This window comes from Cygnus atratus, chromosome 7 (genome assembly GCF_013377495.2).
Source record: "Cygnus atratus isolate AKBS03 ecotype Queensland, Australia chromosome 7, CAtr_DNAZoo_HiC_assembly, whole genome shotgun sequence".
NCBI classification, from domain to species: domain Eukaryota; kingdom Metazoa; phylum Chordata; class Aves; order Anseriformes; family Anatidae; genus Cygnus; species Cygnus atratus.
In genome coordinates this window covers 25924776-25950657 of record NC_066368.1, presented here as the reverse complement: position 1 = coordinate 25950657, position 25882 = coordinate 25924776, and the positions used below count along the sequence as shown (strand labels likewise).

General features: G+C 39.9%; 1 protein-coding gene across 5 annotated transcripts; it reads left to right on the top strand.

The window, feature by feature from the left end:
- The first annotated feature begins 3010 nt into the window (after positions 1–3010).
- SIRT1 (sirtuin 1) lies at positions 3011–25370 on the top strand. 5 transcript variants are annotated; one of them, XM_035541542.2, is made up of 9 exons: positions 3011–3878; positions 6843–6959; positions 8139–8380; positions 9687–9839; positions 12859–13006; positions 15940–16019; positions 20176–20362; positions 21704–22261; positions 23274–25364. In XM_035541542.2, exons 1-9 carry the CDS (start codon positions 3662–3664, stop codon positions 23588–23590), a joined length of 2019 nt encoding a protein of 672 aa, XP_035397435.1. In that variant the 5' UTR covers positions 3011–3661; the 3' UTR covers positions 23591–25364. The 5 variants fall into 5 exon arrangements, with proteins under 5 accessions (XP_035397435.1, XP_035397442.1, XP_035397424.1 ...); XM_035541549.2 differs by lacking the exon at positions 3011–3878 and adding an exon at positions 4455–4594 and having other exon boundaries at positions 23274–25370; XM_035541531.2 differs by lacking the exon at positions 3011–3878 and adding an exon at positions 4455–4930 and having other exon boundaries at positions 23274–25370.
- Positions 25371–25882: the final 512 nt, after the last annotated feature.

Below are 25882 nucleotides of genomic sequence, written 5' to 3'. Positions count from 1 at the left end.
CCCAGCCTTGCCAAAGCTTCTAGGAGTTCTGCCAGTCCCTTCACAGAGGGTGGTGAATCTGTAGTCTTTGGAGGCTACCTAGCATGCACCTGTATTATTCAAAAACAAACAGATCATTGCTTTCGTACAGTTTCCTTTTCTGACAAAATGAAAACTGAAAAGACAGTGTACTTACTGTTATCAAAAGAAAGAGATGCTCATGCAAAAGTTACTTCAAATTGTGTCTTGAAGGCCTATATCATGTGCACAACGCATTCTTGGTAAAACTCATATGACATTGAAGTGAAGAACCTTTTAATTTGAACTGTATTTAATGATCAAGGCCTCAGTCCAACAAAGACTACATTCATATTTAACTGTATTCTCCTATGATCTATTGAATTAAAAAGATATTTCCTAGGTGTAATAGTAACCACTCACAGAAGTCTTTCCTCTGGAGTCTGAGGAGCTCTATTTTTACTTTCCTGTAAGAGCATTGTAACCCAAGATGTTCAATGTCACTAAATATTGCTGGTTCTTTAAACTAACACTTACACTTAAAAATACATTGCCTTGAACATCCCTACAATTTTAGATGCAGTGACCTAGTAGTCCATGCAGAACAGACACACAGAGGGCGACCGAGGCTATCACAGCTGTATGTTAATGAGCGAAGGGTCTAGTGGCAAAGCGCAATTGTTAATATAATATGGAATTTGTAATCTTTGTATTTACAACTTTTTTATTATTATTATGTTATTATTATGTATATTGTTAATCTTCTGAAATAATCTACATATGAGCCTTCTACTACTTTCTGTTCAAGGTTGTATTGTCCGAGGTTTGTTTTTTTTTTTTTACTGTGTATTCAGATAGCCTGTTCAGATTGTAAAATATATAAAACGTGAAAGGAAGAAGCAGTATTATCAAACAGTAAAGTACAAACCTCTGTGAAACTGTGGTTAGAAAACATTATCATCATATTTCTCAGAGTATATAAAACAACAGATTTTTTTTCAACAAAGTAGAAGAGGGAACAATTACAAACCTCTCCCTCTTCTCCATTCCTAACTTAATAATGAACCACAAAAGTACAATAAAGAAAGGAAAGCCTTTTAGCAAGAGATCATGTAAATATTTAAATAGATTGTACTCTGGGGGAGGATAAAAAACAAACAGCTGTCCCTCCTGCCCAGCAGCACTCCTGACATGCCATTCTTGTCCAAGTATTTCTTGCATATTTGCGTAAGGTGAAAGGGAAGGATCTTTAACCCTTTTTCCCCTCAGGTTTCAGGGGCTTTTTTTTTTTTTTTTGGCTTTTTTTTTTCTTTTTTTCCTGCAAAGTGAACTACAGATCCAAGAGCAGGATTCAACAGACAAAACCCGAGACTTGCAAGCTTTTTGTTCATGAGGAATTTTCCCATCTATACTCTGCTCAGACTGAATGCACAAGTGCTTTGATCCCAATGGCAGCAGCAAACGTTCTCATCTTCCTTCCACCCAGAGATTTCCAGTGCTTGGAACGCAAACAGCCCCACAGCACAGTCTGAAGGCTTGTGCATGGAAGATGCAAAATACTAATACTGGATATTAATGCAGTCAATTGCTACTCCTTCTGACTTCACTGGGACAACTCCCAGAGCAAGGCATTGTCAAAAAGGAGTGTAAGAGAACCTGCATACAAAAATACAAAGATTACCCTCAGAAGATAAACTTTGTTTGAAAGAATCATGGCAAGGGAGATGGCACAGCTATGTGTATTCACATGTTTTGGTTAGCATTGCTCAGAGTGTACAAACAGTACAGAAAGTGAGGAAATATATTTGTTCTCCGTACCCAACCACGAACAAAATGTTTCTATTCATTCCTAACACGTAATCAACAGTTCTGCTTGCATAGAGTCAAGAGTGAAACTAACCTGGTTCAGCATAGCAGGAGGTTTGCCATCAACATGCAGAAGCCTGAAATGGCCCTTTAAATAAAACAGGTAGATCTGAAATGCGTATTTCAGTTTATTCCCATAAAATTCATTAAATCTTCTAGCACCAGTTTTTCTCAATCAACTTTAGTTGTTTTGCTTCCCAAGGACAGAGTATACATTTTTAGGAAGCTCAAGGCACAACAGAACTCAAATTAGTTCTGTATTTCATGCCCCATCCTTGGATGCTCATATGCTTAGAGCTGCAAGAACAGAAGAGGACCTGACCACTATCAGACTTCCTGATTCAGGGGCAACTGCTTCAACATCATCATCATGTGTAAATGCTCGCACTATAAGGGTCAGCTTCAGGATCCTTGATTCATTTCCTTAGCAGTAGCTTCACAAAAAGCTTTATACCATGCACCTATGTCAGCCATAGGGTGTCTTCCTTAGAATACCGTCTTTGCATAAATAGGCACCAAAACATCAACATTAAAGTTACACCTCTACTTTTCATGCTTAAAAATATAAGTCTTCCCTCAGTTTCAATAAGGAAAAAGAATGCATACAAATTTGCAGAGAATAATGGAATTGTTGTGACTCACATCTGGAACTTGTTTCTGAGATACAGGTAAAGTATATGAAAAATGGTATGTAGATCTTTTTGGGGTTGTTAATACTTGAAAGAACCATTTTTTCCCCTTATAAACACATATACCACATCTAAAGTCAGTTATCCATAAGTAATCCCTTTTGAAGCCAAAACCAAGTATCCACAATTTTAGCCAAAAGTATGTATTTTTTTAAAAAGCTGATATTATTGAGTTTTGCAAAGGATAAACTCTACCTGTCTAATCTTGGTATTGCCAATAAACTTAGGGCTTTGGTTGCAGTAAATTCTCTAAGACTGTTATGTAAATAGTTGGTGACATTAAGCTGTAATATTAGAGAAAACAATATTTAAATTTATATCCATGAAGTTTAGATCAAGATTTATGTGCAGGTAGGCAACAAAACCAAAGTAGATGCAAAATATGCAACATCTCTCATTTTTAAAAATCAGGTTTTTTTGAAAGTAAACTCTGATTCCTATCAGTTCAGAATCAACTAAACAAATGAAAGGATGATGTAAAACCAATTCACACAACACTTTCCAGAGCTGTCTGAGGTTATTTTATTTTTAATTCATCGTTGTAGAAGAGAAAATAAAAATATTATACATTTCTGGGCCTAGAAATTACAGCAAGAAATATAAGCAAAAGAAATTAAAGCATTCTCAAGTATCTTTCACGTTTGCATTTCCACTGGAACTCCGCAAAGCGCAATAACGAAAGAGAACAGCAAGCACATCTTCTACGGGCAGCTCCCTCAGCCTTCATTTCCGTTCTACTTTTTAAAAAATCATGATGCAGACACTTACTGACCACGTTTCAACTGTGCCCAGTGCAAAATTTTGCTCTCTGAAGTTCCATGTTTCAAATAGTCTACTGAGGCAAGATCAGAACTATAGTTGTCTATGCACTGGTATATCTCGCAAGGCACATTAACAGAAAGCTGTGAATGAAAAGCATCAGTGAGGGACAGGCACCTCCCAGCTTACTCAGTACCGCTTCTGCGGCTCGAAACAAAGCCAAGAGAGGCACGAGCTGGAGTCACGGCCACCACGAAGTTTAACATCTAGCAACAGAACCCTGCTTAGAACCTGACTGCCTCGCAGAGGCCCAAGCCAGGCAGCATCCCCCACGCGTGCCCGACCCCCGCATGCAGCGGCCGGCTGCTCAGCACGGCCGGGACACGCGGCGGGCACGGGGCGCCCAGCCACGGCTCCGGGCAGGAGGAGGCAGCGTGGCTACGGGAGCCGTGCCTGGCAGCTCCGCGGTTACTACACGGCTGTGGCCCGCCGTTCAGCACCGACGCTGGCCGCCGCAAGGCGTACACCCTGGGCGTGTGCCGGGACAGATCCGTGCGAAACCCCGACGTGAGCGCAGCCGGGAGCTGCGCGCGGCCCTTGGGGGGGTGCGGTGAAACGGCCGCGTCTGGCAGCGCCGCGAGGCAGAGCCCCGCTCTTGTTGCGTGCTCCGGGCCTCTCGCAAGCAGCGCCGGCTGCGCTCTGACAGCCGCCGTCCAGAGTGGTGCGGGGGGAAAGCCAGCCCCGCCGAGCCTCCCGCGGCTGCGGGCGTACGGGCCCCGCCGCGCCCCTCTGGCACCGCCCGGCCCCGTCCGCGGCCCCGCACCGCCATTTGGCGGTAGCGCCCCGCCGCCGGTCACGTGACGGGCAACCACCATGGCGCGCGGGGCGGGAGACGGGGATGGGCAGCGCCCCGCCGCGCGAGGGCTGAGCACGCACCCATGTCACGTGACGGCGGCCGCCCACGCCCCCTTCACCGTCACGTGACGCGGTTTGTTGTTGTTGCGGCCTCCGCGGGGCGGGCGCCCGCGTGGGCGGTGGCGCGGTCACGTGCCGGGGTTAAATCGCTCCCTCGGGGCGGGGGGGGGGAGGGGGCTGGGGCTGTGGCGGAGGCGCTGCTGCGCGCTGCGCCGGGCGGGAGGGGGGCGGCGGCTGCTGCTGCTCCAAGATGGCGGACGGGGAGGCTCCGCTCCTCAGAGCCCGCGGCGGCGGCCCCGTGGCGGCGGCCCCGAGCGCCGAGCCCGCGCTCAAGCGCCAGCGCCTGGCCTCGGACGACGGCGACTGCGGTCAGGGCGCGGCGCCCGCCCCGCGGCCCGAGCGGGGAGCGGGGCCGCCGCCCGCCGCCGCCGCGCCCGGGGAGTCGCCGGGGGAGCGGCCGGCCGCCGGAGCCCGCGGCCGAGCGGAGGGCTCGGGGCTCGGCGGGGAGGCGGCGGCGGGCCGGAGCCGCGGCGGCGCGGACAATGGGGCCGGGCTGCGGGGCCTGGCCCGGGCGGAGCCGCCGCCGCGGCAGCGGGGCCGGGGGGAGGGGGCGGAGGCGGCGCCCGGCGAGGACGCTGCGGAGGCGGCCGCTGGATGCGGGCGGGGGCAGCGCTCCAACGGGGCGGCCGAGGCCCCGCAGCCCGGTGAGCACCCGGCCCTCCCCTTCCTTCTCTCTTCCCCTCCCCTCGCCTGCCGTCCCCCGGGCCGGCTCTGCGTGACCGCGCGGCGCGGTGCGAAGCCGGGCCCTGCTCGGCGGCACCGGGCAGCAGCAGCGGCATCGCGGCACTGAGCGGGGGGCGCCGCGTTCCGCGCTGCTTGGCGGGGTGCTTCGGGAAGGCTGCTTAGAAAGGTAGAAGGTAGCGCGCTCTGCCAGCAGGGGCTTTGCGATTTGTGCTGGAAAGCAGTTAAAGATCTGATACCTGTAACTCCTCGGTGAAACTTCAGAACAAACTTCTCTGGGCAAAAGCTATCTGAAAGGGAACAGCACTACATGATGCACCAGGAGCAGCCTTGTTGCTTAAAATCTCACTGGGACAGCACGAGAGAGCTAATGATCTCTTAGAAATGCCTGATAAGAAGCCCGTTGCTCAAATTGCTATTAACTCTCAGGCATGCTTTGCTTTGTATTGGTTATTTCTAGCAAGATCCCTTTTGCCCTTTGAGGAATCAGGTGAATACATGGGGGAGTGTTACAATTTGAGCCATTACCTTAAGCTGTTTATCTGTCATGTTTCAGAAACACAAAACAGTGTGACCTGTATGTGATGAGTCTTTAACAATGTAGGCTTTGATCCTTTACACAGGAGACGTAAAGGTTGTTTTAGTGTAACATTACACTTACTGATGTGTACTAATCAACTCTTTTTCCTTCATAATAATCTTTGTGTACGATGTTCACAGACTCCATGCATCATGAGACAGAAGTGAAATGCTGTAAATATATAAAATAATAAGAAATAAAGAAGTCAGAAGAGCACCTCTGTGCTCTCAGAGCAAGACAAGTATAAAAAGCAAATTTCTGTCTTCTACCCTTTTCCATTCTAATCAGAGTAATTTATACAATTTATTTACGTGACCAAGGAAAACAGGACAGCACAACCTCTGAATAAAATATGGTGGTGTCTTGTGGTGGTCTTTATTTAAGAGTAAAGTGAGGTAACCTAGCTAACATACTGTAGGAATTCATTCAAGTTGAGGTCAAAAACTATTGTAGTGACCCTTGGCTTAGAGACTGACTGAAACTTGTTTTTATTTGTTCATAGATTTTCAGCAAATTAAGCTATACTTGATGTGTTTATTTCTAATAGAAAAGGTTGTTAGAAAAGGTCAGTGCTCTCTATTGTAATCAACTACTCAGGTTAATACTTGAATTTCTCCTTAAATGTTGGGTTAGTGTTGCACGCTGTAAAACAAGTATCCCGTTCCCCTCTAGAGTCCTTCTTCTACACACATGATGAAGTTAGGTTGAGTTACTCTGGCTTAAGGCCACTAGCTGAGCGATGTACGCCAGACCAACTGCAAGGTAAAATGGATGATAAACTTAGTGAAGGTGGTTCAAGGTAGCACGTTTTCTGTCATAGCTGAAATAGCATAAAAACATGTATGTGGTCAGCACAACAAAATTCTGCACCTCAATTGTGTCCAACTGTGTTTTTAAATTAGCTCTTATAACCTAGCTAAATACTGTTCTGTAAGTGGTGGTGCATTAATTTTATTCCATATTACTGTAAGAGAAGATAATTTTGATTGTACTTTAGTTTTTTTTGGAACATGCAAATAAACATCGTGCCCAACACTTTGTAGAATGAAAACCTCACTCAGGTCAACGTCCAGCCCACTGAAGCCAGTATTAATATAGCAAATCCGGCATTCAATCCAAGGCTAGTTAGCAGATCTTTAACTTCTTTCCAAAAAAAAAAGAAAGTGTCTAAAGTGGTGAAACTGTTTGTAATTCATTGCAATTAACTTGAATAGCATACAATTTCAGATTTTGTGATACATGAACTGTCATTTGGCTCAAGTGTTGTAATATGTCATTATTGTGCTGTCTTGCAGATAACTTTCTTTTTAGTGATGAAATCATAGCCAATGGTTTTCACTCCTGTGATAGTGATGAAGATGACAGAGCCTCACATGCAAGTTCTAGTGATTGGACCCCAAGACCTCGTATAGGTAGAAGTCTATATAATGTTCTTAGATCCTGTTTACCTTTGAACAGTTCCTTAGTTCTTCCTAGTCTTCAAATGACTTATTCTGTTGCAAAAAATACCAATTACTGTTTTTCATCAGATTAGTTATTTACTGTATCCTTTATGATACCTAAGGAATTTAAAAATGAACCTGAATTTGTATTTTGATTTAAATGTCATTTTTTTCTGTAGAAATCCTGCCATGATCCATGTTAAAGGCATAAATGCAAACTCACTGAATTGGAAAATTGTTCAGAATATTTCTTGCTTACTTAGTATTACTTATACTTTAAGGATCAAGAAACACTTCTTGTACAATTTTTAGACTAATTTCACTGTAGGGCCCACTGTCCTACATAATACACGGACTAATAATTCTGAAACCGATGTCATCTGTTGCACAGGACCTTGGTAGAAGGCTTTTGCCTCATGCAGAGGTGAGAACTGCTGGTGAGGTCACTGGTGACTTGTGTGGGACAGGATGGCAACAAAATATTTTACTTAAAATCTGACCGTATGTTATCTTTACTGATCTCATCATTACGGGATCAATGTTGGTACCTTTTGGTTAAACATGTATGATAGTTTTCTCAGTGTAGCTTAAGATTTATTTTTCTTCTACTGCCTTATTCTTAAGTGTTTCTGGAAAGATTGATGGCTGTAGGAGGTCATGTCTGAAGTGATTAGTGTTAGATGACTGAAAGAACAATGAAAAAATTCCATGGATTGGTGGGCCCATTTGTCTCGATGAAAGACACAAAAGTATATGCATGTTTGTTGTCCCTTCAACTAATTTCTGTGAATACCCTGTGAAACTATGGAAAAACACCAATGAAGCCATGAAATAGAGATGCATTGTGAAAATCATGTTGCTAAATGTGTGCTTCTAAGAGCCATCAAGCTTGCTATGAGCTGTGATTTTTTTACCTTGACTGATTTCCTAGGAAATCCTTCATGGGTTAACACAAAAGAATCATAAAACCCTAGCTAGGCTATCACTTCAGAATTTTGACCAACATATACAGGGTTTTGAATGAACAGGGCATTAAATTGGATTAATAAAATGAAGTGGCAAGCATTAATAAATAGAATGATGATCACAGACACAGGAAATACGTGACTCAGTTCATTTCTGTCTTGCTTTGTTTTTAAATTTTCTTAGGTCCTTACACTTTTGTTCAGCAACATCTCATGTTAGGTACAGACCCACGAACAATTCTGAAAGACCTGCTACCAGAAACAATCCCTCCACCCGAACTGGATGATATGACGCTGTGGCAAATTGTCATAAACATTCTTTCAGAACCACCAAAAAGAAAAAAGCGAAAAGATATCAATACTATTGATGATGCTGTGAAACTTTTACAAGAGTGCAAAAAAATTATGGTCTTGACGGGAGCTGGGGTACGTATTCCTGCAATGACAGTATGGGAATATATAGGGAGTTGGTTAAATTCTTATCCAAAGCTTTACAGCATGCAAGTCTGACACTGGCAACACTGGTAATCAAATAATTGTGCTAGATGGGAAGAGGAGGTACAAGCTGTCTGCTAGAATGATGCATACTGCAAGATTGGAGCTTAAATTGGAAATGACAAGATCTCCCTTCTTACAAGAAAATACTGTTAAACATTTAAACTCTTAAAACAATTGCTTTCACGCAAACTAATTGTGAAATAAAATTATATCTGCCTGTTCCAGAACATTTTCTATCCTAGTCTTTTTTTTCATTTCAAACAAAGGTAATGACTTTCTTAATAAAGTCTCAGTGGATTTCTTAAAATGCCTGGTGGAGCCTGAGGGACTAGAGGAATAGGACTTGAAAAGGGAAGAAAAAAGGAAGGGGTTGGATTCTGCGAAGAGTTTGATTGGATTTCAGTAGACTGAATATTACTTTTAATGTGCCACACTATGATAGTAATAAGATTACTTATTGTTTCACTAAACAATGCCTGAACTGTTGTATATTTACAGCTTTATACCTGTGTACCTGATCATGGTATGAAAACTGATCTTTTTCTTTTGCTTCTGTTGGTCACACGCAGGGGGTGTGACGCTGTTCAGAAAAGATGATAATCCAACTCAGACCAATTTTTCAGAAAAGCACTGCTATTTCTGTTATCCATTCTTGCTCTTCCTACGATTGCTATCGTACAGCTGTTTCCCCTCCTCTTCCGACAGTATTCTGGGCTAGTGTGGGACAATAAATTAGTCTTTGACTACTACAGTGCTTAGCTTAGTTTATCAGAAGCATTTTATTCATCAAAAGCAAGAATCTATTCTGTTACTGCATTAGCATGTGTTTTAAAAAAAAAAAGTGAACCACCTTGTCCCAAGCTAAGTTAGCAGCTCAGTGAACAGTAAGCCATATTTAATGTAGCTTTTATTTTAAATCTTTGTGCAATTCTTACAGAACTTTCAGTACTAAAAGTTCTAGTGCCTTAATACTGCTTGTATGGATTGTACTGAAAGTTTCTGGGGGACCTGGTCATCAAACTCCGTGCTATTTCTCCTGCTTATGAGTTGAAAATTATGTTAGCCCAAAAAAAAAGGGGGGGGGGAGGGGAAGATGCACGGAACTGAGGCTGGTTTTGTTCCTAATGTTTGTGAGCACTGAGCATGCAGGGATGTGGCTTCAGAAATGCTTTGTATCGCAGTAACTCTTTGTAGCCCAATATGTAGTTTTGTTTATTGCAGAAATATATTTCAGGTGTCTGTGTCTTGTGGAATACCTGACTTTAGATCAAGAGATGGCATCTATGCACGCCTTGCTGTAGACTTCCCAGACCTTCCAGATCCTCAAGCAATGTTTGATATAGAATACTTCAGAAAGGATCCCAGGCCATTTTTTAAGTTTGCAAAGGTATGGTTTACCAGCCATTTTTTATCTTGGTCAGTAAAGACAAATAACACTATTAAGATGCATAAATCAGATTTTGAATTACTGTGTTAACAAAAGGGTATCTTTGTCTTTTGTTAAAAAGATAGAATTTATTTTAATGAGACATCTCATTCAGTGGCATGACGACTCTCCTCTTGAGCAGGTCTTTGCAATCTATTGATTTTATATCCTCAGTGTTACTTTAGTCATTGTATGCAACCATGTATTAGACTTACTGAAAAGACTTAGCAACTTTTTATCTTTTTTTTTTTAAGCTTATTTCAACCGTTCCTCTTATAAGTTCACTGTGTGTACAACCATTCCAGTTGGTGTTTCTGATTTCAGGGAGGATAAATAAAAGCCTTCAATCCTCAGTATTCCTAGCTGCTGTTACATTCACTAAAAAATAAAATGAGAAACTTCTGGCCCACACATAAGTAAAGTGGAAAAATAAATTTGAATTTGAAGTGCTGTGGCATGCTGTTTCATGTCATAGAACTTATTCTTGTTTTATTGCTGTATTTAAGGTTTGGAGGAGTAAAGCAGTTTCATGCACTGATGAGTTTGTTCTTGTTTCAGGTTTTGATGTAGTTGTCAGAAGGTTCTGTACATCTTAGGAAATTCAAGTCTTTTTACGGGGATTGTGTTAATTTCTTAAAAGTAAGGATGTAGCAGTTTTCAGAAGGATGATGGTGATAAACAGTTTAATTATAAATGCAGGAATTATCTCTCGGAGACAAGAAGGAAATACAGAAACTCTAGATACTGAGAAACAAAAAAAATACTGCTACAGGACCAGTAAGGACTGGTGAAAACCTATCACTGCTGATTGTGCTCACTTTCTCCTCCCTTTGCTCACAGTTCATACTACTGCTCTGTTATTGATCCAGAGATTGGAAAAGAGAAACCAATGCATGCCTCAGTTGCTTGGTTTTCTGTGAACATCTCTTATCCAGATTCTAACACTTTTTGATGTTCATTAGTGTATTCAGTGGGTTTTTAATACTGAAATAAAAAAATACTATTTGAAGTCTTCCTATATGCCCATTTACCGGAATACTGTTGGCTACTAATTTTTTCCTGAAATAAGTTATTTTCTATCCTTTGGTTTAGCTAGATTATTGCTTCTTTATTCCATGAAATCTTTAAGTTCGTTTAAATCTAGAAGCAAAGAATGGCCAAATAAATTTGCAAGTTCGTGGCAAGTCAGCACTTCTGGTATTAAAAAAAAATAAAAAAAAGAAGCAAACAGTAGCAACTCTGAAAGCTATTTACCCTGTCTGAGCAATGGTTACTTTACTCAGCTAGCATATTTGGACTTCGAGATGAATTTGTTACTTTAGTACATACATTTTAAGGCACATTTACTGTATGTGGGCTTTGCTCTATGTTTAGTGTACTTCTCAATGTGCGCTATCATGTTTGCCTCATTCCCTCTGTCTCTGTGTATCTATGGCAAGAGGTCTGCCATTGATCACTGTATGTATATGCATTTCTAATTCTCTAGCCAATCTTACCTTTCTTACCATTAATGCTAAAAACTCATTTTAGTTCCTGCTTCACTGATTCATCTGTACAAGCATCTGCTTCCATTTGTTCACTGCGTTCTGTCTTTTCACACTTTTCTTATTTTTCCAGAATGACCCTTCCCTTTGGTTCCCGTGTATTTATTTGTATGGCTATTGGTGGCAGAACACATCTTGCTTGTTCAGACTAAGATACAAAAGCTCTTAAGACCACACAAATATCTGATAATTGTGTAGTAGCCTAGTTACAATCTAGGTGATATCACCATAAGCAATCAATGATCATTGCTGCAGTTTAAGTACAAAGACCTACATAGCTTCAGCAACATGAGTAACTTAAAATATTTTTGTGGAAAACAAATACTTTCGAAAAGCCTCTTTTGCTTGTTAATTATTAGGCTACATGGTAGCCAAAGCAGGGCTGTCACAAAGATAAATGAAACAGTCCACTGTTGTGCTAGAACTTGTGGTTCAGCTTTAAGTACCTCCTGGTAACGGTATGCTGCAGCCTGCTCCTTGCTAACTTTCTGTATCAAGGCCTGCATTTCCCAGGTGAGACTCCAGCCCAGTTGCTGTTCCGTGGTGAGAGTGATCGGAGAGCAGAGGGTCTGGAATCCAAGTTCCTCCTCTAAATAAGTGCTGCAGAACAACAGATAGTTGCTGATGATGATGTCCTCCTTGTCACACAGCAATTGGAGGAACTGCTCTGGGTGGTCAGCTCTAGGCAGAGGTTCCTAGTATGAAGCCTTCATTTGGGTGTCTACACTTCATTTTTCCTTTTGGCAGGCTCCTTGTTCACTGTGAGCAAGCATCAAATCGTTCTATAAAAATGCACCCCTTTTTTCCAAGGCTCCTTAAATGCCTTTCTCCTCTGCCTTGAGCTCATGGAAAGGCTAAGCATCTCTCAGGGCCAGTGGAACTGCTCTGCTACGCCATAAGGTTTTAATTGATGGCTGTTGTAATTGGCTAAATTCACAAAGTTGCTCTGAGTACCACCTGCCTTCCACTTCGTCCAATTTGTAGTTCTATTGTCTGGGCATTAATTTCCTAGGAATGGCTGCTGATGAATAAAATCTGTTTATCCTAAACCAAAAGACTAGAATCCAAGCTGCTCATGCAATTTTTATCTGACTGCTGTTAAATCATGCATGTTTCTAATAGCAAACACTGAGATTGCTTGGCAAAACGGAAAAACAACCTTCCTTTCTTATAGTTCTCAAAACCAAGAAAGACCTAGACCTTGCTTTGTGCTGCACAAAGACCAGAATGCCAACTTCTGCATGGAGCAATTCATCCTAGTATGACAAGAAGCTCAGCTGTTGAAAGAAGAGTTGGGTCTGAGAGAAATGGCAAAATGCAAAGGGGATGAATACAGAAAATGCTCGCATAATTGCGGCTGCTACTGTTTAGCTCTGTGTCAATTGCTGCAGTTTTGTATTCATATACACTTTCTAATGTCCTTTCGAATTCCATAGGAAATCTATCCAGGACAATTCCAGCCATCTCTCTGTCACAAGTTCATAGCTTTGATGGATAAAGAAGGAAAACTACTTCGCAACTATACTCAGAACATAGACACATTGGAACAAGTTGCAGGAATCCAAAGGATAATTCAGTGTCACGGTTAGTGATTGTAGTTTCACTTAATTTTTACATGTATGAATAATGTTTACTGGTGAAAGTAACAAGGTAGTTGCTATTGGGATTGATATTTTTGTTTCCTTTAACTGACATCTCTCAGGAACAAGTATTCTGCTTTTAAAATAGTTTAGTGTGTTAGGTTAAACTATTACGAATAGAATAACAAAACAAAATAGCGGAGAAAGAGGTTGAGAAACATTTTCTTCAGGCATATCAGACAGCAAAGCCCAATTTCATGTTTGTAGCTAACACTGATATATTGCATTTTTTTCATTAAATGCACTAAACTTTCCTGAATTTGAACTTTCCATTATAGCTTCAGGAAAAGTTTAGAGCTCCTTATAAGTGTTTCTTGGTATGTTCCACCAGGCTTCTTAAAATTCAACGGGAGAATGAATAGAAAACTGTGTCAGCAGGAAGACTAGGGACCAGACAAGGATGTGTTTGGCCAAAACACATTCCATGTGTCTCTCTGCTGCTTACAGGACTATGTACTTTACAGACTGAAAATGCAACTTTTTTTTGTAAGTTAGCTCCAGTATTTAAAGCAGAGGTGTTTCAAGTGGAAATACTATTTTCAGAAATAATACTTGATAAATGGTTGTCCTTTTGCATCAGTGAAGATCCACAAGCTTAGACCTTCCCTTTTATTATGTATTTGGTGTTTCTTTATATTCATGTATGAGAACAGTATGAAATTTGTTTGTTAGTGAAATGTAGTTTAGCTGCTCATTCTTAATTTAGAATACATTCCACTGAAATCTTAAAGTACCTTGTCACTTCAGTGACTTACCTTATGTATAAAATATTACAGATTAATCAGCTGTTGAACAGAACATCATTTTATTACACCTTCAGTGTCAAACATTCTCTAATTATGATGCCAAATTAAGTGGAATCTTTTAATTAGTTGTTTGATATGCTTCCCTTTTTGAAAAACCTGCAAATGTCAAGCTAAAAGGTCAAGGATCCATTTTTAAGCAAAGAACACACTCCCTGTAGTGCGTGTCTAGATCACTCAGTAGACTTCAGCAAATAAATTGCTTAAAAGCAATGTTGACGTTTGTAAGACCTGACTTAATGCTGGTATTGGCATTAGAACTGGAACTGAAGAGATTAACTGCTAGGTTAACAGTAGGCTATCTCCTGATCTCAAAGTAAGACTACAGAGAGCTGTTCTAATCAGTTCATGCTCCTTGCAGGAGGGAGAGAGAATGAAATGTTGGAGGATGCATTTCAAACAGTGGTAACAGATAGCTAGAGGGAAGGGATAGTTGGTTCTGCCTGACCAAGACCCACTTATTAGCATTCTCACAGTATCCAAAGTAAAATCTGGAGCAAGTTACATGCTGTTCTTCTCTGTCCCAGCTGTCAGCAGTTCAGGGATGCCAGCCTGGTACTAGAGATTGAAATTTACCCATTAACCGTGACTGACTCTTAGAGAGTCTAATTCAACCTTTTCCAGGGACCAAACTCACTTGGCTTCCTTATCTACAAAGTTTAGCTCAGTGCCAGATTTGTCAGTTTGCTTTATTCCTAGTTAATGTGATGCTCTGTCCTGGTGACCAAAGAGCATACCATAGAATCCAGCTCACGGAATAACCCAAATCTAATGTTAGTTTCCATACGTAGTCAGTGTATCATGCATTTTATTTTGGTTATCATTCCTTGTTAGGTATCTGTCATGAATTTCTGGTGTGGTTGTGTTTTTGCACGTCACTGACACGTTCAAACTTTCCACTTTTTCAGTTGCATGCTACAGTAATCAGATTTCAGACCAGCTTTAGTGTATATCCTGTAACAGTTGAAAAAATGCTATGGACTTCAAGAATGTGTGGCTTTTGGAAACTAGCAATGGTTGTTTTGAGTCTATCAAGCCTTATCTGACTTACAGTTATGCTGCTCAGTAATAAATGCTAGTTGACTAATGGTAGTGGCTAAAGAGAAACTGAAGTTCTGTTGTTTAAGGGTTTGTACTTCTATCTTTATTCTTTCTTTCTCTCTGTGACAGCCTGAAGTTAATTATGAGTGTGCCAATGACAAGGAACCTTGTAACGGTTTGGGGAGTTCATATATGAACGCTTCAACACATTTCACGCTGCAGAACTACAGCAAAGTGCTAGTATGAGAATTGCTGTATCTTAAATGTAGGTTGTGAATTTAAAATGCCTTTTGCATTCAACCAGCACATCTGGAATTAGATCATACTCCTTACCATTGCTGTAGCTGAATGATAGAGGCAGTGGCCTGCTGGCTACACAACTAGGGTGTGGGGCAGCCTAACTTCTTGCTCCTGTCCCTTTGACAGTGGAAAAAACTCAAAAAATAGTGTTGGAAGTAGGTGCTAACAGATGCCTCGGAGAGGGTTAGGTCTGCTAGTCTGACAGATGTGTCTGTGACATACCATATGAAGAGCAAATGATGTCTAGTCTTGAGCATCTGTTTTTAGCTGTTTCCAGGTTTTTAGCTGTTCCCACCTTCTGCACATACTTGACGCTTTCAATATCTTAATTATTACCTTTTTTTAAAGTTTCCTTTAGAAGAGACTTTTCTACCACCTTCTAAGTTACTCAGTCACAGTGGGAGAGCAGGGCTTTCTTCTTGCCCTTTATCGCCATAAGGAATTAGAGATCTAGACTCTAAATGCTTGCACAGGTTGGAGGAACGATGCAGTATTATTTGTTATTATGCATGTGGGATATCCTACTGCTAAACCGGACTTGCTCCTGACTCACATCTGGGAGAACTACCCTTTAGTACCACAGGCATCTTTCTCTTAAGTTACTTTTTAATGACTTTTTTTTTTGTTTAGCACTGCAATATAATAGCCTTTGTGTCATAACATAATTGGCAAAAAGACTAAACCTGAATTACTGAATATTCTTTACTTTTACCATACGGGTTTTTCCCCTTAGGTTCCTTTGCAACAGCTTCCTGCCTGATCTGTAAATACAGAGTTGACTGTGAAGTTGTTCGAGGAGATATTTTCAATCAGGTAAAAACTTAAAAGTCACTGCAGCTTTCTAATAAGTAACTCTTAAAGCATACAAAAAATGGATTGTTTAAAAGATCTGCATTTGTTTTTAAAAGACTCATGACTTAGAAACATATGAAATACATGGGAAGATGTGTTTTTATCCGTATTTTAGCATTTGCTCTAGTATTTAAAAATATACTCAATTACTACACTGCAAAGTGAGGTATTGGGAAAAAGGCAGAACAAAACCATAGGAGTCCATTTCTAATGGCAATTCTGAGAAAAGTAGAGCTTAAAATGGTAAGTAGGAAGTTGGATTTATACCTGTTATGCTAATCTGAACTCTATCACACTGAGAAAGTATTCTTAGCCATTTATAACATCAGTTGCTCTTAGAGCATTTACGTACATTAAAAGTGCGTAAATTGTAGATGATGCATGGAGAAATTGCACAGTATAAAGCAGCCTCTGAGCAAAGAGAAGGATGAGATAGATGTCCAATGTGTACTTTCTAGGACTTGTGAACTGTTTTGTATACCCAGCTCCCCACATCTGGGTGTAAAGTGCTCCAGAGCCAAGTCAGGAGTTAGTTCTGCTCTGTCAGACTAGAATAAGCTTTGGCTTGGTCGGACCCTCTTTGCTTTTGTTCCCTATCTTTTGAAGGAACAGAGATAATGATCAAAAAGATCTTGTATATATAAATGGAAGGAGACTTTGTTGTGGGTTGATAGAGTCCACAGTTGCAATTTTAAATGAGAAACATGAAGAGAACATCTTTCAAGTACTGCATTTGAAACAGAACTCAATGAGAGCCTTTCAGAAGAGATGTTTGAGTAAAAGCTTTAAGAAATGCCAATCTCATAAGACTTACGCTTCGTAGCATTGAAATATTGGATGTTTGAAATGTGGTTTACTTTGCTATTAACCTTATTTCTGAGAGTTTTCTTACAGATGCTTGCTACTCCTTTACCTCAAAGCCAGTTGGTTGGGGTTTGGGCTTTGTTTCTTGTTTTGTTTTCCTTCTAAACAACTCTTCCTAAGCATGTTGTAGTTTTTTGTTTTGATCAGTGGTCAGGACTCCTTCTCCTAACAAGACTTGAATCATTGTACTTTTATATGTGGAACTGAACTTCTGCCCTGATGGCTTGTGGCCAGCAGAGGAAGTGTGGGGAAGGGGATATAAGCCCGTAGCAATACTTCCGAACAGTGAGAACAAAGAGGGTTCTGAATTCCAAGAACGAGACTGAAGAAACTTCTGACATGCAATCTGTCAGCCCTGCTCTTACCGTAGGGTTGCTGGGTATCTCAGTCTGAGGGAGGCCCTGGCTGTAATAGTTATTTTGCAGAACAGTAATTCCATATGGTTATTGCTGAATGTAATTTCACACAACAAGAAATAGAGCTATTGAAAGAAAAAAAAAATCCATCCTTCTTTATGCCTCCAAAACAACTGTTCTATTTCCCATCATCTCTATTCCATAGTTTCCACTTCCCAAACTGGTGCTGTGCAGTTTCTTTTTATGTTGCCTCTCTAGAATACAGAATTTGGTTCCTTAGATATTTAAAGAAACCTGTTCTATATGTACAAAACAAACCATTGTCCATTTCAACAGCTCTGTTTCTGTAACAAGATCTCCCCATCACAAAATGGTTTTCAGACTTCGGTCCTAGTATTGAGTCCACTTTCTATTCTCCGCTGTCCTTCACTACCTGGAAGTTCAGTTATATGTGGCCCCAGGCTGTTTTCCATTAAAAAATTAGTTTTCCTTTCCTCTGGTCCTTCCCCTTACAGTCCTAAGTGCTTCACAAGAAATTAACTATCTAGCATCTTTCTGTCAGGATTTCCTTTCCACATATTAGAGACTGATCATTAAGAACATCTGTTTACAAACCTACCCATTTCTTGCTGCTGCTCCTCATTCTTTTGCCAGTTCAAATGTAATGTGCTAGTTCCCTGTAGTGTGATTCTTTTTCTAGGTTGCTGTATACAACCATCCTTCTGGATAAGAAGCAGCAGCCATTATAAATCACAGGAAAAAAAAAACTTGATAGTAAAGCAATTTTCAGTTACTTCCAAAAATATCAATTTCACTTTGCTTTTGACTATTTTAGGCAGCTTCAGGAAATACCAAAAGCATCTCAGATTTAGGAAGAAAAGGACCATGAAAACATGCAACTGGCCTTGGATGTTCTTAAACCAAGATAATCTTTACTTATCTTGTTTTTGATACACTGATAGCATCAATAGCCCACAAGGAATTCCACTTCTCTGTTGTTAGATGAGTACAACAGCAGAGGTGGTGGGGCTCTGGGGAAGTGCTGCCTCTGGAGGGAAAGAGAATCCTAGGCAACTGAGTGGCCAGTTACCTAGCCTTAACTTCTTGGTATCAATTTCAGCTCTTGGAATAGATCTCCCCCTTACTGACGACCTTTCTGAGGATTAGCAGAGAAGCTGGTGAGTAGCGTAGTGTTGAAACATATTTATGGGCCCCTTACAGTAACTCAAACAATTTGGATAGGGACCTCAGTTGCTCTACAGAGATCCAGTAAATAATGTCATTAGAATTCCTGTGGGAGAGGATGGGAACAATTACCATTGCTTGGTCTTTTGAGCCAAATTAGAAGTTAGAGATCTTCATTTCATCTTCCTCCTAATACAGAGTAAGTATATTTATTTCCTTAATCTTGCAATTTAAAATGCAAAGAAGGCATTACTACCTTCAGTAGATGAAACAGCAGGGTAAAAAGTTTCAGAAAAGCTTGTGTGCTATTAGCTATCTTTCTAATATGTAGAGATCCAAGGAAAAAATATCAAGATTCATCCTGCCCACCTTCTGTGTTTTGGCAATTTTTTAAGTTGGTTTCCCTTTAGCATCTGGATTAATACTTTTTAGCTTGGGGGAGGTGATGAATGTTTTCTCTATACTGCTTCCTAGTTCTTGTGCTACAGTGCTTCTTACACATCTCTCCTACAAAGTTTTGCTCAAAGAAGGATTTATCTAATCCTTCTAAGGATTCTAAACTCCTTCTAACCCTTCAAAGACTTGACTTTTGGGAAAGGTCCTTTGACACTACAGAGGAAGGCCTTTACCTTGCAATGCTTTCTCATATGGAAAACATTGTCTTTTGTTGTATTGCAGACATCAATAAACTGGTTATTTGGTTTAAACTGTTATGTATTGTCTTTTTCTGTATATAGTCTGTTTACAAGAGGGAGTTGTGTGTTTAAATGTCTTCTTTGATGTATCTTTCATGTGTTGTCCTATTTTGATAGATACTACACATCTCTTTACAAAGCACTAATTTGCTTGTGAAGACTGCTATAAGATTGCAGCTCCTTAGATTTATTTTGGGATATCGTACTTCTTAGAGTATAGCTGAGAGAACTTTTCTATTTGAAAGAACAATTGTTCAGCAATAAGTTCTGCCTGTATATATTCGCATCACTCACCTTCTTGCTTCTTCTCCCTGAAAGAGTCCTAGGAAAGAGTTGAAAGTGGTCAGAAAACCCTCTGGTTTCAAGAGGGGAAAGGGAGCCTGCTTCTCCACTAACATAACTCCCCACTACTTCCTCTGCTCCATTTCTGGAGGAATTGGAGAAGCTTAAAATGGAGACCAAAAGTTCTGCTCCGTGTTCTTGTTCTGTATGCTTTTTGCTAGCCATCTGCTACAGTGCCATGTTGCTTTATGCATGTAACATTCTCCCTTTGGAGGAGAAAAGGAAGTAGAGAGGTAAAGCCCTGCAATATACTGTTTGATTAGGAAGGGTTTTATATCAGACTGTGTAATGGAAAGTGATAGTGAAATCAAAGCTTTTGTTCAGATTAAACCAAGAGAAATATATTCCTATCCAATAGGAGGTTATTAGACTTCAGTGTTGAGCGTGACTTCTAGACTTCGGCTTAGTTAGATAAGAACTGTGGCGCAGAGTGTCATGGTTCCTCCATTTTGAATGAAAAGGACTCCCTCTTTATTCCTGCCTTAGTTCTATTTGTGTCCATTTGCTGCAGACTAGGTTAAGAAATGTACTTATCTGTACATCCACAGAAAAATAAAATCAGGAAATGTCACTGAAACATCCTTGTCTTTTGCCAAAATAAGTCACCATGAATTGCCAAAATCTGATGTTTTCAAGGTCACAGCCACAGTGGTAATCTAAGCTGTTCTACTGCAGGTTGTTCCTAGATGTCCTAGATGTCCACCTGATGAACCGCTTGCCATCATGAAACCAGACATAGTGTTCTTTGGAGAGAATTTACCTGAACAGTTCCATCGTGCCATGAAGTATGACAAAAATGAAGTTGATCTCCTTATTGTCATTGGGTCTTCACTGAAAGTAAGACCAGTAGCATTGATTCCAAGTAAGTAACTATCTCTGGTAATTTCTTCTAAAATTTGGTTCAAAGTAGAATTCTCAGTTAAGAGCTCTAAGAATGGCTTGGGGCTTGATTCAGTGAAGAAACTAGGTTAAGTATTTAGTTTTCTACTACGAATGTAAAGCTGAAATGCAAAATGGACAAAGTAACAAATTCTAAGTGCTTTTTCTATGCTCAAGGCACAATATGGATCTAAAGGTAATGAAATTATAATCCAAAAAGCCACTTGTCTAGAACTTGATTACTTTGTTCTAAGATTAAATTCGTTTCTCTCCCAGCTCACACTATCCTTTCAGAATTACTTGAAAGATTTAGTAAGTAATTGTCTTGTGAAAGATAAATGTTGCATCAAAAAAATCAGTTCAACTACACCTGGTGTCTGAGCTGTAACTTAGTTTAAGGGCAGTACTTTATACTACATGATACACAGTGGGCATTATATAGCATATGACCATTTGGATCCTTAGCTTTTAAAAGTGGTAAGGAAAAACATCTGTGCTATTATACACTTAAAAAAATGCCCTTCACGAGGGCTGAGAAAATACCATCACTGGTTATTTATTTGCCTACTGAGTGCAAGACTTACTCACACTGAACAAACTCTCCAACTGCAAGCCTGAGAAGGGCACGTACTGACCCCCTGCTGTTAACTAGGAACAGCACCACATCCATGGCTTTTGTAGTAACATCCTCAGACTGAGGGGAAGGGCATAGACTGGAAAGTCAGGATCCACTACACAAACCATTGCTCCATCCATGTCTTAGGACTTGATTTCATGAGTTGATTATCTGAGGAATTAATACTAGGTTACTAGCCTGGTGGGTTTTGGAGCCCTGACTGTCAGAAGTGGGTTGAGCAACCCCATATAGCACAAATTGCATCTGTAAATATTTTTCGCTAATTAAGGGGATGTCATTTACCAGCAGTATATTCTTTGTGTGCACTTAAGTATATCAAATGAATGCACAGGATATCTGCAATCCATCTTAGAGGTTATAGTATTAACTTTAATAATAATTTTAACACTCAACCAACTATAGCTTAGTTGGAGTAGAAAAACACCTTTTACTGGGGAAAAAAAGGCCGGGGGGGGGAATCTAGTTAGGCTACAGTACGCATAGCTCCTTAAGCTGCTGTTTTGGTTAAGTTTTAAGACTTGCTTGTACTCTTCCAGATCTGTCTGTTTTGGTCTCATTGCAAGTGAATGCATGAAGACAACTCAAAGAAATCAAATGTTCTAACTAGATCTCTGGTAAAAGTCAAGCTGAAGTGACTACCTTGTAATTATCAAATGACTTCCTTTAAATTATCTTTTTTATGTATAGGTTCCATCCCCCATGAAGTGCCTCAAATCTTAATAAATAGGGAACCTTTGCCTCATCTACACTTCGATGTGGAGCTTCTGGGAGACTGTGATGTTATTATTAATGAATTATGTCAAAGGCTAGGTAGCGAATATACAAAACTTTGCTACAATTCAGTAAAACTTTCAGAAATAACAGAAAAGCCTCCACGACCGCACAAGGAGTTTGAAATGCACTCATCTGAGCTACCACCTACCCCTTTAAACATTTCAGAAGACTCTAGTTCACCAGAACAAATGACTCCACCAGATTCTCTGGTGGTGTCGTCGGAACAGCCAGCTGAATGTAAGGTAGAAGACTGTGATCCTGCCTCAGAAATTAAAATGAGCTGCACAGAGGAAAAGCTTCAGGGCACACAGACATCCTCTGAAAACCCTGAAAATGCTACTAGTGAATTAATGAACTCTGAAACAATGAAGGAAAATGGAACCACCAACGGAGAAAACAAAGAAAAAGAAATATTGAAGAAGTGCTGGGTAAACAGACCTGCAAAAGAACAGATTAGCAAAAGGCTGGATGGTGAGTAACTTATTTCAGTATTCTGCAGATTTTGACTTTTGTGTTTATTCTAGGCTTACTTCAAAGCAATAAATAAGTTGCCCTTGAGGGAATCAGTGTTCTCTGTGGTTATTTTTGCTCAGACAAGTGTCTACCTACCTTTTTCATCATTACAGAGTTTCTTCTTTTGGAGAAGCCAATAGGAGCATTTTTTGTAATTTAGTCAGTGATTACTAGAAAGATCAGAGGTTAGGAGGTTGAAGCTAAGTATCAAATCAGTGCTTCTTACATTTTCAAATGCACTTGCAGAAAAATAAGATGGGTCCTGGGGTTTTAAGATAGTGGGCACAATACATCACTCTTGAGTCTGGCAGCTGTCTTATAGGACTGAATGATGAAGCCATAAGATTTGAAAACCAAATTGCACAGTTGGATTTTGAAGCGAAATTTAGACTTGCCAAGGAAGCCTTTCAGTAGGCAGTCTGTTAAGTGACATAAACAAGTAATCACATTAGAAATGCGGTACAGATGGAGAACCAGGAATTAAATTGCACTTTTCTAAAGCAACTGTTTAAACTTTTGTCAAATACTCTGTACAGTGGGTTCCAATTCTGTGTTACAACTAACAGCAATCTAGCTGTGAATACAACATGTACCAGTGAAAAGCACTGCTAATTTACAGTTTAAATACTGTTTTGTGTCAGAGGGAGTGGGGAGAAGGAATACATAGCTTTCCAGTGAAGCATGTTACATGCTGTTCCTAATGATACATTGAAATAAGTGGGTTTCTAATGTAATCCTATTTGTCAGATAAGCTTGACTTTTGAAAATATATCTATGCAGGTACTTTCTAACCAGATATCTGCAAGATCTTGTATGAATAACTTACTTTAGCTTTTTATTTCTCATGGGCAACCTGCTATAGTTGCCCCTGCTTGAGCAGAGGGGTTGGATCAGGTGACCTCCAGAGGTCGCCTTCCAACCTCAACCAGTCTGTGATTCTGTGATACTGACCTTTTAAATTCTGTTTCAGGTACTCAGTATCTATTTTTACCACCAAATCGCTATATTTTCCATGGTGCTGAGGTATACTCAGATTCTGAAGATGATATCATGTCTTCTAGCTCTTGTGGGAGTAGTAGCGAAAGTGGCTCATGTCATAGTCAGAGCTTAGATGTGGAGGATGAGAGTGAGATTGAAGAGTTTTATAATGGCATAGAGGATGAGGATGCTCCAGAAAGGGAAGAAGAAGCTGGATTTGGGGAAGATGGAGTTGAACAAGATGCAGTTGATGAATCAGCTTATACAAATGAAGCTGCAAGGAATGATCCAACAAACAACAAATTGTAAAGCGATCACTGACTGGTTACAGGAACTTTCCACCAGCATTAGGAGCTTTGGCATGTCAGAATGAATGTTTACGTCTGAATTTAGAGCAACAAAACCATAAGGATGTAGTGTTTATAAACAACTAAAACAGATTTTCATGCTTAGTTTTTTACCTTTTTCAATAAAATTCTATTACTGCACACTCAACACTAACTCATCTTTTTTTTTTAAAGGTACTAGGGATATCTAAACAATTGTCACTATGTTCACTTTTAAGTCAGCTGTCTGATCAGGCATCCATGTATATAATACATATTTTTGCTTAATGAATTTCAGCTTGTATTATTTTTAAACAGTTTTGAAAAAGCCATTGGAATGTTAAACTAATATAAAGGGAACAGCTAATTTAGACCAAAGAATGGTATTTTCACACCTCTTGCTTTGTAACAGTTTGGTTTATTTAAAACCTTCTTATGCTTCTGCTAAACTTTTCAGTCTTGCGTAGTCTGTCATTAAACACTGGCATTTTCTAAGACCTACTGTGGCAGCTAATTTTTTGCTTCAACAGTTACTTTGTATGTTTGAGACATACTTAAATGTGAGTAGATAGTTAAAAATGGAAACAAGACAGTAAGCACTTGAAAAATCCTACTCTGTTTTTCAGACTGATCAAGAAGTGCTGTGAAAATGCTTAAGTTACTGAGTTTAATACTTCCTGTGGACATGAAGCAATGTTGACATTGGCTCCTTAGCAGTTATAATACTGGAATACTGGCATTTTTAAACAAAATGGATCCCCTACAGTAGAAGTTTTTCAGGTTGTATACAGAAAGTCAAATATAGTGCAGCTTGCATTAAAAATAGTATTTGATAAATTGCCAAGGCTCTAACATGGAAGCTTGGCTGAGTACACAATAGTGTTCCTAGCAGCGTGTGAAAACATGCAAAAAACAGATTTTTCTCTAGTACTTAAAGATATAACAATCAGGAAAAACTAGCTCAAATAGTGAGAGCTTCTGCTTACACCGCTGAGTAGATAGAATACAGATTAACAACCTAACCTGGAAGCATGCTGTTCTGAGATGTTGTCTCAGGTTAGGAAAATAATTTTCCACCTGCTAGCTCCAACTCGCATCTTAAAAGCCAAGCTGCTACTCCAATTATTACACTGCATCTTCAAATGCTAGGCTGCCTTAAAACTGGATGTTGCAAGTTTTCAAGTGCAGATTGTTTCCAAGCCTTTAGAATAATTCTGTAAAATTGCACAGTGCAGTAGTAAGTGAAACAGCATTTTTATATAAACCACTTTTTCAACATTGGCCCCAATGATCTCTACGATGTAGATTATTCATATACTTTGCTTTAATATTTATTACATTTTGGAAGATGTATAGTAGCTGTTCTTTGAACATGAGATACATCAGATAATAAATATTTAAGAACAGCCTTCTGTATTCATCTAAAAATGTTGGCATGTTGTCTCATTGTCCAAATTTAATACAACTCTTATTTGCCTACACTAAAGAATGCAATATGTTTAGTTTTCACTTGCATGTCACAATGTATTAGTTTGTGCTATAGGAGATATTTTAAATTGAAATACTTTGTTTTAAATTATTTTTACAGTGAGGATTGTTTTCTGCTCTTTTATATTGTATATAGTGTCTTTTATGTAATCTACTGGCATATGTTTTGTAGAAGACTGTTTAAAATAACTGGCTATCTTCCTGCAACTTTTGAAATACAAAACCAGTGTTTTATACTCGTACACTGTTCTAAAGTCTATTAAAATCGTCATTTGAGTTCTGGTTTCTGTTAATTTCTAGTTAGACCCTAAAAACTCAACAAAAGATGCCCTATAAAGTCTTAAGGTATATCGTAGATAATGTAGTATTATATAGTAAATTGCTTTTTCCATCTGACCCCCTGGGGAGAAAAAAAAAAAAGCCCGAACAAAGCTAGGCTGCACTGTCCTCAGTAAAATGACATCCTGAACCACAATGCAATTTCATCCTTCAGAAAACGACTTCTCTCTTTTCAAGCCCTACGCTACATTTAGATGTATTCACTGAACAATAGTGTTTATTCCTATACCTCACAGCTCCCTCTTGCCCTTCTTTACCCAGCCCAGAGCTTCCTTGATTTGGGGACTTGATACTTCCACCCCAACCTTCAGCAGCCTCAGCCAGGAGCAGCTTTCTGTAAGAAACCTGCACCACGAAGGATTTCAGGGCATATTTTACTGGTTAACCATATCACACTTCACCTCTGCACTTCTAAACCAGCAGCCCTCATATATATATATATATAAAA